Raw genomic sequence first — 15000 nt, forward strand, 5'->3', positions numbered from 1 at the left:
GGAGGATATGCGTGAATCTGAGAAGCCGACTTGCTGATTTCTTTGAGCTTCATCCCCCTTCATAGTCATCTTGAGGAGCTGGTCTCTATGTTGTCGTTTCATCGCTATCCATTTGTTGTTTACTGATGCATGTCATATTTCACAATTGGCTGATTTATCGAAATAAATTCTATCTACACATGTTTCTTTGTTTCCCCGTGTACATACATTTGGGAAATATGCGCAAGAATGTCGTTCTCCCTCTACATGCTTTTGTGTTTGCTAGCTTGCGTATGTATGAAGAGTACATATACAGATAAAAGAATTATTTTAAGTGTGTATGTGTGCGCCTGTACTGTAATTATGTATTTGCAACAATATGTCTTTGGCTGTAAACTTGGGTATATCTATGTCTATCTGTATATGTCTGGCTTTCTATTTTTCTACCCATCTATCTTTTCATATCGGGGGCAGAGCAACCACTTCGCAAATCTCAATCGCATCGCATCGCATCCGGCCCACTAGGCTTACCCACCCTGCTCGGCATTAACACCGCAGTCTGGCCCACAAAGAACTCAGTGATGTAGTGGCAATCATTCCTGTGTAAGGCTCTCCTAACAGTCAATATACATAATTAAAAAAAAATATCTTGATTGTAAAAAGACACAAACACACACACACACACACATATACGAACACATACACGCACACAAACACACACACACATATATACGCACACACACACGCACACACACACACACACACACACACACACACACACACACACACATATATATATATATATATTGTCAGTGGTTTCTTTGCTTTGTTCTTATAAGCAGAAACCTTTGGTTCTTTAATTCTGGTATCCTCTGGGATATAGATTATCTCGGGCCTATTAAAACAATTGTATTTTCATAAATTATATTGTTCACACTATATAATCACAAATACACTAAGTGAAACACGGGAATCATCAGGAGTGCCGTCAGTGAAGTGTTGGAGGACGAACTATCCGAGCCAAAACTCATGCACCAGGGGTGAATTAGCACAAGATAGTCACTGGTAGAGCGGGCTGCGGTTGTCAGCTACTCAGCACCAATAGAAGGGGCAGCAGATATCAGCTACTCGGCCATCACTAGAGGGGTTGCAGATATAAGCAACTCAGCATAAAGAGGCTGTAATAAATAGTTCGTAAAAATAGTTTTCTGCCTTAATTTTTACTACATCACTTCACAGCACTTCACCGCATTTTATTCACCATTCACAAATTGAATATATAGATATATACTCATACAATATATACAAACTAAATAAAGTAGACTTACAAGTGTTCAGGTGTGGAGCTCGGAGTAGAGTGGCAAACCATAGAATGGCAACCACCGATAATGGTTGACATGAGGCTTTGGTGGGGTCGAAACTGCCATCCGAACGGTGGAGGCGAACCAAAGGGACACTTACACCTCACACACACACACCATATACGCACAACTAAATAGTGAAACCATCACTAAAACACAAACCCTTTACATATATATATATATATATATATATATATATATATATATATATATATATATATATATATAATGAACTGTGTGCATGTTGTCATCCATTAGTACCGAACGCATTCAGTATAGCCTAAACTGTGGGGACATGGACAACTATTTACTTTTCCACCCTCTTCTAGTAAGTTTCTATGTACAATATTTTCCTTGCATAAGAAAAAAATATTATTGTAATCTAGGATAAAAAGGTCTCTGGGCCACTGTCAACACAAATGGATCACTTGCCTGATGAATGGTTTGCACATTTAACAATAACATTTTTGTTTAAAAGCACTTTATATATTTATGTATGTGACTGCATCAGGCGATCATGCACTAAATAGTTCCTCATAGGAAGTCACCAACTTGTCCAAAGCTCAATTTTAACTCCTTATTGCCATACCATGTCCAGCGATGAGGGTTGGAGGGCCAGGAGTGATAAAGCCTCAATCTCTGGGATCTTGCAAAGGCCTGGAAAAGGAGGTTACTCTCACTACAGGAATCAGACCAACAGAAATCTTGTATTCAGCTTTATTTTAAGCAGATGCCGCATTGAAATCACCTAAAATAAAGCGAATATCTAGCTGAGGACAGCCGTCTGCCACAGATGTGAGTTTGGCTTAAAACACTCTTTTCACTTCGTGTTTGCAAACATCGAGTAGGTGGAGATTGAAGCCAAATGATTGCTTCAATCGCAATCACCGACTGGATTTACCATTACATCAGAAGGCGGTTAGAGATAGCTGTGGCTACCCGCGGAAGGTGGTGACCTACTCGAGGGCCCGTCCAGTAATTGGTGTAACCAGCCTTATTAATCGTGGTGCTGAGAGGTCTTCTCCTCTCCGAGACTGCGGCCATCTCATTTTCATAATTATCATTATTATTATTATTGTTAGTGTTATTATTATTATCATTATCATTGTTATCATTATTATCCTCCTCCTCCTCATCATCATCATCATCATCATCATCATCATCATCATCATCATCATCATCATCATCATCATCATCATCATCATCATTATCATCATCATCGTCAACTTCATGATCAATATCATAATTATCATTTTAGGACATTCGGTGTATATTGTGTTCAAGTTCTAGATTCTATGATAATCAGTCATAAAGGAAGGAAAGCCTGATTCTCTCGCCTTATTACTCTCCTTTCACGCTGTATCTATACATCTACTGCCCTTTCTCTTTTCCTTATATATAGTTCTCTTCCTCCCCCCCCCCCTCTCTCTCTCTCTCTCTCTCTCTCTCTCTCTCTCTCTCTCTCTCTCTCTCTCTCTCTCTCTCTCTCTCTCTCTCTCTCTCTACTCCGCCCATCTTTCTCTTCCTCCTTTTCATCTCTATTCTTCCTTATATCTTTCCCTTCCCCTCTTCCTGCCTTTCCTTCTCTTTTTCTTTTTCCCATATACTTACTACTTTACAAGTTGTAAATTATACATATATTGCATCTGTACAAGCAGTATATTTCTTCTTTCATGCATTCTTTGCAGGTTGAAAGGAACAAACGTTTTGCGGCATGTTATCTTACCCGATACACAAACACACATCCAAAAAGCACACAGACTCACCTACACTGACAAATGCTGAATTCTTACTCCCTCGTATGCATGTACCTCCATAAATACAAAATCATGTAGATACAGATGCACACATACAAGCACATAACAATCACACATACACATAAGCCTACGCGCAAATACTCAGAAGAACAAACTTGCACACACACATATACGTACATCTGTATCGGTCTATATCATTATATATCCCAATTGAAAGTTTGTGGGTATGTGAGGCTGTGGATGAGATTTAGAGTTGCGCGTGTAATATATTTCTCGTCGAAGGAATGAACATATAGCTATACACATATCTTCTTTATTCTAATAATCCAAGCCAATAATGAAAAGGGAATTCATCTATATACAGTAACGAAAGCGATCAACAAGAAAGACGAATAACGGTGAAGAAACAAAATTAACGAGACCAGCTCCTCAAGAAATCAGAAATGCTCTCTCTCAGATTCACGCATATCCTCCTCCTCCTCCGCCTCCTGCTGCTCCTCCGAAGGACTGCGTCCTCTGGTAGGGAAGAGGCGGGGCCACGGGGAGTAGGGCCCCCTGGGGCTGGTACCCCCCCTGGTTGGCCACGAAGGTGATCTCCACAGGGATGCCCTCCGGCGCCTGGTACCTGTAGGTGGAGGAAGCGTGGTCATGTGTGTGGTGAGACAAGCTGAGAGTATGAACAAACATAAACACAGTAACGTGTACACAAAGATGAAAGGAAAACAACCACAGTAAGAAATGAAATTTAACCGTAATGTTTCGAACTCTTCACGAGTTCCTCTTCAGGCGAATGATATACCATGAGACACGTGACTCACCTCCAGCCTCCCTCCTGCACGTGTCCGTTGTCTTCTTTTCCGGACTCGTAGCGGACGATGCCGTTGGCGGCCTCGAACTCGAAGGTGTTCTCGCCGTAGGCGTTCTGCGTGCGGTCGTCCTTCACGATGGGGATGAACCGCCCCCCGCCGCCACCGCCACCGCCGCCGCCGCCGCCGCCACCGCCGTAACCCTGCGCTGCCGCCATGGCCACCACGGTAGCCAGCACCTGCAAGCAAAGGAACGCATGAAAAGCCCTTCCAGTTGGGCCCTAGTCCCAGCCAAGTACGAGAGGCGATCCTCAAGCGACTACTCACCACGAGGCAACTCCGAGTGTTCATGACTGCGCAGGGAAGCTGCTGCGAGACTGGCTTCCTTCGCACTCGCCCGCCTTATATACACTGACACATACACCTGCTTCTTGGCCTGCCGTTGCCACGCCCATTGAGACATCAGCTACGTCGAAATTAAATCATATAAATGTTTTACGTGATTTATTTTTTTCTTCAAATATAGCCACTAAGAAATACTATGTACTCAATCAGGTTACTTTTTTCTTGTCTTTTATTTTTAAAAGTGTATAGTTTTGCATCAGTGTTCTAACCGTTGTGTTACCACTGTTGTTTTGGATACCTTTGTTTTTTCCCTTTTACCGTTGATATTATTGATTATAAATGTTTTGTGGCTGCTGTTATCACTATATTTATTATTAGCAGTAGTAGTACAGTAGTATCATTATTGTCAATTTCATTTTTGTTTTTTCTACTGTTGTGTTTGTTATTGTTTTCACCATTATCATCATCGTACATAATCATTATTGTTATTAGCATTATTATTATTATTATTATTATTATTAATATTATTATTATTGTTGTTGTTGTTGTTGTTACTTTTGTTATTATTACCATAAATGCCATTATCATTATAATTATTGTAATCATTATTTTCCTTATCATCATCATCATTATTGACTATTATCATTACATTGACAGTATTATCATTATTGTTAATATTATAGTCTTCGGTATTATTACTGGTATCATCATTACGTCATTATTATTGTCACTATTTTCATTACTACTACTATTAATATTACTTTAATTGTCGTTATTACTGTCATTATTGTTATTATTATCATTATTATCATTATTATCATTACTATTATTATTATTATTATCATCATTATTATTATTGTTATCATCACAATTCTTAGTTATTACCAATATCATGGTTGTCATTTTCGATCCTATAATTCTTATCATCAATATCACCGTCATCGTCGTTATCATGATTATCACCATCTCATTATATGCATTATCATCATTACGTTTATTTCTGTGCTCATTTTTTTCACAGGTCGGCATTGCTTTCCTCGGATCAAGCTTGATGGCATTATGTGCTTCACTTTGGCCGAGGGTAGCCTACTCCCATGCGCCAGGGGGTGGGCCGAGAGACGTCGTGCTTTAAGAGCAATTCAATTGTGAATACTCAGGTTCTTTTGAGGATCTCGTAGTCAAGGGGATAAACTTGACTAAAAATTAAAAAAAAAAAAAAAAAAAAAAAAAAGAGAGAGAAAAATGAAAGACCGATGTACAGCAAAATAAGGAATGAAAATAAGAAAGAAAATATATCTTAATTTCAAATTTTGATATTATAATTTAGTCAACTTAGTTTGACGATTTATCAAAGATCAACGAAATTAATGAACAGGTGAATGAAAGATCATCACCTGTATTACGGCTTTATAATAATATTTTATGATTTATTTACTTTTTGGATTGGACATTATTAGAAATGTTGCTTGTAATAGTTTCCTAAAGAATAAAAGGAGAAAGAACAAGATGCCACTAAAAGTCTTCGATTCCACCCTTGCTTATAGGAAGAGGAGGAACAGTGGAATGTCAACAAACTGATACAAACTAATACTCGCACAAGTACAGATAGTCAAATAGTTGCATATGTATGTATATAAACACAGATATGTATATACATACATATGTATACACATATATACATATGTGTGTGTGTGTGTGTGTGTGTGTGTGTGTGTGTGTGTGTGTGTGTGTGTGTGTGTGTGTGTGTGTGTGCATGTGTGTGTGTGTGTGAGAGAGAGTGTGTGTGTGTGCTTGTGTATATATATACGTATATATACGTGTGTATATATATGTGAGTGTATATATACACACACACCTATATATGTGTGTGTGTGTGTGTATGTATGTGTGTGTGTGTGTTTGTGTGTGTGTGTGTGTGTGTGTTTATATGTGTGTGTGTGTATATATATATGTGTGTGTGTGTGTTTGTGTGTGTGTGTGTGTGTGTGTGTGTGTGTGTGTATTTATATGTATGCATGTATGTATGTTTATGATCATTATCGGAGGCGAACGATGATGGGAGCAGACGACCGCATCCACTCTTCGCTTCCTTCCACGGGAGACCCTCATGGCCCTTGGCATATCTCTAGCTCCTCGCGACAGGACTGGTCGAGCTGCCCGAGCCATGACCTCCTAGGTCGTCCCACGGGCCCAATCCATCAAGGACTGTCTCGCAGAGAGACAACCTGATAGACAGGGTCACCCAAAGGGAAATGAGCTAGATGCCCATATAGCCTGAGATGGCGGTCCCAGATTATGCAAGTAACAGGTCCTATACCAGTGTCACGGTGTAGTTATCGGTTGGACACATGGTCCTGCTAACTGTACCCCATGATCCAGTGTAGAAACTTGTTACAAAAGTCATCAAGACGAGACTCCAAGGCACTTGACATCGCCCAAGCTTCGCTTCCATACAGCAAAACTGGCAGTATTAAGGCCTTAAAGATATGTAGCTTGCATAATTACCGACATATCCAAATGCTCTTTTTGATCAAGTTCATGGCTACTGCTGCCAGGCCAATCTGTCACCTAACTTCTTGGTCTGACAGCCTAGAGACATAGACTACAATACCCACATCCTCACCCCAAGCCTGTATCAATTGTACAGGTTCCCCTAACAGGCCCCAAAGATCCTGGATCATGGTCTTGGTCCAGGAGACCTCTAGGCTCAAGAGCTTCGACTCATTGTTGAATACATCAAGAGCCGCCACCAGTGATTCCAGATACACAGATAGGATAGCAACATCGTCAGCAAAGTCGAGGTTAGTGACCTTGATATTGCCGAGACTTTGGATAGCAGCTCTGCCCATTATCCATTACATACAAGTGTTGAAAAGAGTTGGTGCAAGGGCACAGCCTAGCCTCACCCTTAAATTAACAGGGAAGAAATTTGATTGGTCCCCACTACATCTTGTGGCACTTTCAGTAATAGTATATAGGCTTACTGTTAACCAATAATTTTTGTTGGAATTCCTTTAAGCCCCAGGATTTCCCATAGCAATTCGTGATGCACCGAGTCAAATGCCTTCTTGAGGTAGATGTAGGTTGTGAGCAGCCCACAACCAAATTCACGGCAGCGTTTCACAGTGACTTGAAGTGCTAGGATATGTCTATTGTGGACTTGCCAGGAGTGAATCCAGACTGCTCTGGTCTCTGGTACCTTAGTCGGTGGTCGCGGATCTGTTTCAGAAGAATGTGGGCGAAAAACTTGCCTTGTATACTGAGCAGTGTGATGACACGGTAGTTGCTACAGTCCCATCGATCTCCTTTCCTCTTCCACTTAGGGATGACCACGACTCTCAACAGGTCAGAGGGAATGGAACCACACTACCAGATGGCAGTTAAGATTGCATGCAAGCTCCATGCCATTGGTTCACCCCTAGCCTTTGGCAATTCAGCAGGGATATCACATATACCTGCAGATTTCCCATCTTTTAGCTTAGAGATCGCCTCCGTAATCTCAGTTAGGGTATGAGATTCCTAGCTTGATGAGTAAGCTTACCACAAGTATTGTGATACCACTTGTGTCCAGACTAACTGCTTGGTCTACGTGGTACAGCTGTTCAAAATATTTTTTTTACAAACCCTTACATGATCTGAGATGATCTGTCCATCCACTGAATGGACTATAGTCATTTACTAAGAACTGGCCTTCATCCTCCTCAGCAGGATTCCTGATGAACTATTCCTCATTCCTTCTTATCATATCCGAGCCCTGCGCACCAAGGAACGGCGCAAATCCTGATAATCATTCAGTTGAGCCACTCAATATGCATCTGAGGCCTCCAGTGTGTCTGGTGAGATGAAATTCTGCCTTGTCCTCGAGCGTTTGCCAATGGACTCCTTTCCTGCATCGAGTGTTTTGTGCTTAAATGACACCCACAAAGGCACTGGGTCTGTCAGATTGGCACATTCCACCCTCAATCTGTCCAAGTGAAACACCCTGAAGTGGCCACTGGGAGATGAAGGTTTTGAAGTACACCCTTAGGGTAGTCACAGCTAGTCTAGTGTCATTGTCACAGAATTCAGCACTTCGGTAAATCCTGCAGTTCTGGTGGATCTTCCAGGAAGTACTAACAAGAATGTGGTCGATCTCTTTGGTCACAGTACCCGTGTTGCTGTACCAAGTCTAGCTATGTTGTTTGAAGTGCTGTTACCAGGAGCCAGAAATCCTCAATTTCTGGGACCTAGCAAAGTCCCGGAAAAGGAGACTATTCTCGAGATCAGCTCCTTAGCCATGGGGACAACAAACATCTCATACCCAACTTGATCACAGCCAGATACCGAATTGAAATCACCCAGAATGATGTGAATGTCTCGCCTGGAATATTTGTCTGCCACAGATGTGAGTTTGGTTTAGAATGTCTCTTTCTGATCAAGTTTACAAACATCGGTAGGAGTGTACACAGCAGTAAGTCTCGATGCCATAATACGATCATCAACTGGTTTTAGCTCTACTACCAACAGTTGAAATCGACTGGAGATGGCTATGGCTACTACTACATCGTCCCGTCCCGACCAGTGTACCCACCCATACTGATCGTGCTGCTGCCAGGTCCTCTCACCTCTGAGAGGGCAGCTATCTCAATTACCAACTGCCTCAGTTCCCTCGTTAGCAGGGGTAACTGCTCATCCTGCTGCAAGGATTGGACGTACCAAGCTCCTAACTGGATAGCTCGCCTGAGGTTAAGCCTTACCCCTACCGACGGTGCCCAAATTAAGGGGGTGGCAGGCTGTGGAGCCCAACGTCCACCTGTGGGATTCCCTTGGGCTTTGCCTCACAGGCTTCATACTGGGTTGGCTCCTGCCAGGGCGCAGGCAGGACAAGAAACTCTTGCTCCCATCCTGCGCTCCAACATTCGCCCTCCAAACGGGACTAACAGCTCACCTCCTTGCTGGGTGGGAGGTGCAGTACCCTTTCCCCCAGCATTTCCATTTATATGAGACATTGCCAGTGATTTTTATCTGGATGGAGGAGATCCGAGATCCCCACAGTTTAGCCAGGGACTGCAAGGTGCCCAGTTTTAAAGGGTGGTCAGAAGGAGGCACTGCAGAAGTAAGTTTCAATATATATATATATATATATGTGTGTGTGTGTGTGTGTGTGTGTGTGTGTGTGTGTGTGTGTGTTTGTGTGTGTGAATATATATATATATATATATATATATATATATATATATATATATATATATATATATATATCTGTGTTTGTGTTTTTTTTTTTTTTTTTTTTTTTGGTGTTTGTGTGTATGTGTATCAAGATACTATATAGGATTGTGATAGATTGGTGTATGCAAAGAGTTTCGATTATCTGAGCCTGCCCTAAGTGCTACACACATACACACACATATATATGTTCACATTTTTTATATGGTTTCGCAAAGTACCCACGTCCTGATTTGGCATATATATGAATACATGTCTTTATTATAAACACATACTTATATACACATATACACACACATTTGTACATACTTGTCGATATGTGTGAATGTGGGGTATGTATGTTTATGAGTACTCATACAGAGACAAATGATTATATTATTCTTTAGGTGATATCATACACATTTATACGAACAAGCGTAGGTACATTTTGAACACATTCAAAGCTAGATGGACGACAGAAAGTACAGTTATACAAAGAAAATTTATTTGAAATATCACACATTAGAAATTCTGTGAAAGATCTATTCATACACAATCGTGAATTCAACTAACAGTGACCACAAAGGATAACGACGAAGCAATGAAATCAACGAGACCAGCTCCTCAAGATGAAGGAGAAAACAAGAAATCAGAAATAATCTCTCAGATTCACGCATATCCTCCGCCGCCGCCGCCGCCTGCTCCTCCGAAGGACTGCGTCCTCTGGTAGGGAAGAGGCGGGGCCACGGGGAGCAGGGCCCCCTGGGGCTGGTACCCCCCCTGGTCGGCCACGAAGGTGATCTCCACAGGGATGCCCTCCGGCGCCTGGTACCTGTAGGTGGAGGAGGCGTGGTCATGTGTGTGGCGAGAAGAGCTGAGAGTATGTTGGGGAAACATGAGACATGTGATGAGAGGCGAGGCTCCGCCCTGAGCCCTGAGCACGTGACTCACCTCCAGCCTCCCTCCTGCACGTGTCCGTTGTCTTCTTTTCCGGACTCGTAGCGGACGATGCCGTTGGCGGCCTCGAACTCGAAGGTGTTCTCGCCGTAGGCGTTCTGCGTGCGGTCGTCCTTCACGATGGGGATGAACCGCCCCCCGCCGCCGCCGCCACCGCCACCGCCGCCGCCTCCGCCACCGCCACCGTAGCCCTGCGCTGCCGCCATGGCCACCACGCTAGCCAGCACCTGCAAGCAAAGGAACGCATGGAAAAGCCCTTCCAGTGGGGCCCTAGTCCCAGCCAAACACGAGAGGCGATCCTCAAGCGACTACTCACCACGAGGCAACTTCGAGTGTTCATGGCTGCGCAGGGAAGCTGCTGCGAGACTGGCTTCCTTTGCTCTCACCCGCCTTATATACACACTGACACACATACCTGCTCCTCGTCCTGTCATGGCGACGCCCATCGGATCACTGGCCACGCCTTCTTGCAAGAAACGGTTTTTCATACAAAAAGAGGATGATTGTGAAGATGAGGCCTCATTACATTTGATTATATGCCTTGTAGCCGCTCACTCATGTTCAGGATCTTTCTCTTCAGTTCTGTTTTGTCCAGAGGTAAGTCTCATTTGTCAAGGTTTTCTTTGTCATAAATCTCGTTTTTAGTTTATCACTATCGCTTCCAATACCGTTACACACATCATTTGTCATCACTGCGATCATCATCAATATCTTCCTCTTACCATCATCATTATCACCACCATAATTATTAGTATAATATAATCTACCAACTTTGATTACAAGATTATGTTTCATCATCATAATTTTGTTATTCTTGTTATCCTTTGTATTGCTATCAACGTCCTTTCATGTTTGAAACTATTATTTATTGTTGTTACTTTTATCACCATTCTGATTAATATCACTACTGTCGTTATGCACCATTATCACTGCTTATAATTTTTATTACGATTCTAACCATCATATTAATATTATCAAATTACTAAATCAGCTATCATTATGATAATTGTCTTTATGATTATCGTTTTTATTCCTAATACGATTATTGTACATAATAATGATATTAATATTAACAGAATTAATGAGAACAACAATAATAATAACTATAACTAATAACTAACCATAACTAATATAACTAAGTTTATAATGAATATTGTGATATTAATAGTGATAAAATGAAAATTATATCATTACTGACGAGAAAAAAAATGATAGTACTATAGTGATAATGATGATTTACTATAAGAACCCATGAAATTAATAACTTTTGTGATAATGATAATGCCAAGTCTAACCAAAACATTACTACTCATAACAGCTTTACTTTTAAAATAATAGTATCGATATGATGATAGTGCCTCTCTCTATTTACATCATCATCATTTACTCTCATAATCGCATTTGTCATCATTATCATTACTGTTATCATGACTGTCTTTGTTCTATTTAAGAAATTATCCTAATTCAGATAGTAATGATTTTCTAATTATGCTGCTAAAGAATTGCAGTTATCTTCATTGTTAACGATTAATAATGCCTTGCTGTAATCATGATTCTTATTTTCCAGATGTAACTGATGATCAGAATGAGGAATATCTCTGTCATGATCACAGTCTTTATCTTTATCATTGAACACATTTCTTCAGATTGACATCGCTATCGCTCAAAACTCTTCCTAGCCTCGACGTTCAGCAATATCATATGTTCCGCTTGTGCGAACATCAGCTTCAGTACTATAATTTTAATGAACGCCAACATCACCATCAGAATCTTTATTATCGGTTTCATTATCATGTGGCGATTAGCCAGTCCCTATTATTTGACGCATTGAGGCAATCGCCCGGTTCTCGAGGTCTGGTTAAATCTTGAGGATTTTGAAGTTTGCAGAAGCTGCTACTGACTGGCTGAACTATTAATGCATGTATATATACTTAAATATATATAAACATATATATACGACTACCGCGAGGATCTAGTGGTTAGAGGACTGGACTCCGAACCTCATGATCCCAAGTTCAATTCCCTGCCGCGGCTGTCGTAAAAGTGCCTGTGGTTTGACTGCTGGCTCAAGCTCTATCCCACGGCGAGAAAGCGAAATAACGCCATGAGAAGTCAAACGCAGGTGTCGAAGGGGAAGTCGCCGCCTTGACACAAGTGTTAGCGCGCCGAACCGCGGTTGATTAGGAAGGGCATTAATTAAATCAGGCAAGGGTGGCACTACCAAATACTGGCGAATTCAGAGAGGCCTATGGCCTGCAGTGGAATGAAAAGCTGTTACAAAAAAATATATATATATATACACATGTGTATATATATGTATGTATGTATATGTATATACATATATATGTGTTTATGTTTATATGTATATATATATACATATATATACAGACATATACACACACATAAATATGCATGTGTGTGCTTATTTTTGTGCGTGCATGTGTGCGTGTGTAGTTACACTGCAGAGACGAGCTCTTCGAATCATGAGAGGGGAAGTATACTGAAGAGGTTTTAAGCAAGCAGACACAGAGGTATACATAACAAAATTTATTTTGATGGAGTCAGCCATAAAAGGTTAAAATCTTTTTTCTTTCTATAGCTGTGAAATGAATTAACAGTGTCATGATCAGCGATGAAACGGCAGAAGCGAGACCAGCTCAGCAGGACTCCCTCAGACTCACGCATATCCTCCTCCTCCGCCGCCCCCTGCTGCTCCTCCGAAGGACTGCGTTCTCTGGTAGGGAAGAGGAGGGGCCACGGGGAGCAGGGCCCCCTGGGGCTGGTACCCCCCCTGGTCGGCCACGAAGGTGATCTCCACGGGGATGCCCTCCGGCGCCTGGTACCTGTAGGTGGAGGAGGCGTGGTCATGTGTGTGGCGAGAAGAGCTGAGAGTATGTTGGGGAAACATGAGACGTGTGATGAGAGGCGAGGCTCCGGCCTGAGCCCTGAGCACGTGATTCACCTCCAGCCTCCCTCCTGCACGTGTCCGTTGTCTTCTTTTCCGGACTCGTAGCGGACGATGCCGTTGGCGGCCTCGAACTCGAAGGTGTTCTCGCCGTAGGCGTTCTGCGTGCGGTCGTCCTTCACGATGGGGATGAAGCGCCCCACGCCGCCGCCGCCGCCGCCGCCGCCGCCTCCGCCACCGCCACCGTAGCCCTGCGCTGCCGCCATGGCCACCACGCTAGCCAGCACCTGCAAGCAAAGGAACGCATGGAAAAGCCCTTCCAGTTGGGCCCTAGTCCCAGCCAAGCACGAGAGGCGATCCTCAGGCGACTACTCACCACGAGGCAACTCCGAGTGTTCATGACGGCGCAGGGAAGCTGCTGCGAGACTGGCTTCCTTCGCACTCGCCCGCCTTATATACGCACTGACACACACATCTGCTTCCCGGCCTGTCGTGGCCACGCCTCCGAGAAGGAAAATGCATTTCATGCAAAAATAGCTCTGATGCAGCATTGTTTGATAGTTAATTTCTATGTAGTTGCTATGGTTATCATTATCATTAGTATTTTTTTTACTGTTTATTTGTTGTCATTGTTTGCATTGTCCTCGTCTTTATCATTATCATTATTATCATCACTGTCTTTATCATCCTTTTTACTATTATTCATATTTTTTATCAACATCACTAATTTGTTGCTATTACTTGCTTACTCTCATTATCATGAACATTCTTTACTCTGTTATCTTTAGCATTAATCATTATCAACATTTCTTAAGATTTTTATTGTTACACGTATTACGATAAATGTTGTTGATATAATTTTCATTAATGTGATCCTTTCCACAATAATCGTTGTTGTTATTGCTGACCCAAACTATTGAAAGAAACTTGTGCTGTAACTGCCAAAAGATTTCAGTACATTATGAATGGAGGCAACTGACCAATTTACGTGATGATAAATGTGCGAAAATATTTCCATCAAATGATGCTATTCATTGCTATTGCTATGAATAGCAAGAGCAATGATCATACAACTGGTGATGGTGTTATTGACAATAACAAAACATCTAGTATCATTCAGTTACACTTTTTATAGCTCGGATGGATCCGTTAATGTTATCAAATTTCCGTTATCAACTCATTAGTGCTTAATGTTTTGTTAGACTCTATCGATTAAAAAATAAGTATCCTTATTCTAACCATTATCATTATCAGTGGACTTTTTCGATTACTACTATCATCTTTTTTTCTTTTACATTCAGAGTGATTGGGCTTGTATACTTTCATATATTCTTTTATCATCATTAGTATCTTTACTGTCAGTTCAATATTAGCATCAATATTAGCATTCTCACTGTCGCTCTTATTCTTATTCCAAGAACTACGATATCTATCACTAAAGGCCTTATCACTAAACCATTTTTGCCATTCTTTAGTTCCTCCATGAATGAGAGGCTTGCATGAAACGCCTTCCTGACGAAGACGGCAGCCACCGTTTTCGGCTTACTGATTTCCGCCTTGATCTTGTGCAACGGAAGATCTAGACCACTAGATGATTTAATTGATAATCAAAATAAACGAAGTACGTGTAAACATATTATAATATTCTTGAATGTTTCTCTTTACAATGTAGTAGTCTCTTTTGCATAATTATATTTATTTTAAAT

At 41.6% G+C, this 15000-nt stretch overlaps 4 protein-coding genes across 4 annotated transcripts in view; 1 reads left to right on the plus strand and 3 right to left on the minus strand.

Annotated features, from left to right (window-relative positions):
- Positions 1-178, plus strand: part of LOC125038467 (pupal cuticle protein 20-like) — a gene marked incomplete at its 5' end in the record, with an annotated part of 610 nt that extends 432 nt beyond the window's left edge. Inside the window, one exon of the mRNA XM_047631937.1 lies at positions 1-178. This exon is cut by the window's left edge and continues 154 nt beyond it. Within this exon, the coding sequence (XP_047487893.1) occupies positions 1-15 (15 nt within the window).
- A 3218-nt stretch (positions 179-3396) lies between these two features.
- Positions 3397-4358, minus strand: LOC125038622 (pupal cuticle protein 20-like). Its single transcript, XM_047632160.1, has 3 exons — positions 4320-4358; positions 3916-4142; positions 3397-3722 (listed from the first exon to the last, which is right to left on the minus strand). Exons 1-3 carry the CDS (start codon positions 4356-4358, stop codon positions 3557-3559), a joined length of 432 nt encoding a protein of 143 aa, XP_047488116.1. The 3' UTR covers positions 3397-3556.
- A 5562-nt stretch (positions 4359-9920) lies between these two features.
- On the minus strand, positions 9921-10595 carry LOC125038623 (pupal cuticle protein 20-like). The gene is made up of 2 exons (XM_047632161.1): positions 10384-10595; positions 9921-10264 (listed from the first exon to the last, which is right to left on the minus strand). Exons 1-2 carry the CDS (start codon positions 10593-10595, stop codon positions 10102-10104), a joined length of 375 nt encoding a protein of 124 aa, XP_047488117.1. The 3' UTR covers positions 9921-10101.
- A 2326-nt stretch (positions 10596-12921) lies between these two features.
- Positions 12922-15000, minus strand: part of LOC125038624 (pupal cuticle protein 20-like) — a 2171-nt gene continuing 92 nt past the window's right edge. The window contains exons 2-4 of the mRNA XM_047632162.1: positions 14689-14881; positions 13352-13581; positions 12922-13232 (exon numbers count right to left, since the gene is read on the minus strand). Coding sequence (XP_047488118.1) covers positions 13067-13232; positions 13352-13581; positions 14689-14881 — 589 coding nt within the window. The 3' untranslated portion in view covers positions 12922-13066. The remainder of the gene's footprint in view (positions 13233-13351; positions 13582-14688; positions 14882-15000) is intronic.

Source organism: Penaeus chinensis, chromosome 25 (assembly GCF_019202785.1).
Source record: "Penaeus chinensis breed Huanghai No. 1 chromosome 25, ASM1920278v2, whole genome shotgun sequence".
Classification (NCBI taxonomy): Eukaryota; Metazoa; Arthropoda; class Malacostraca; order Decapoda; family Penaeidae; genus Penaeus; species Penaeus chinensis.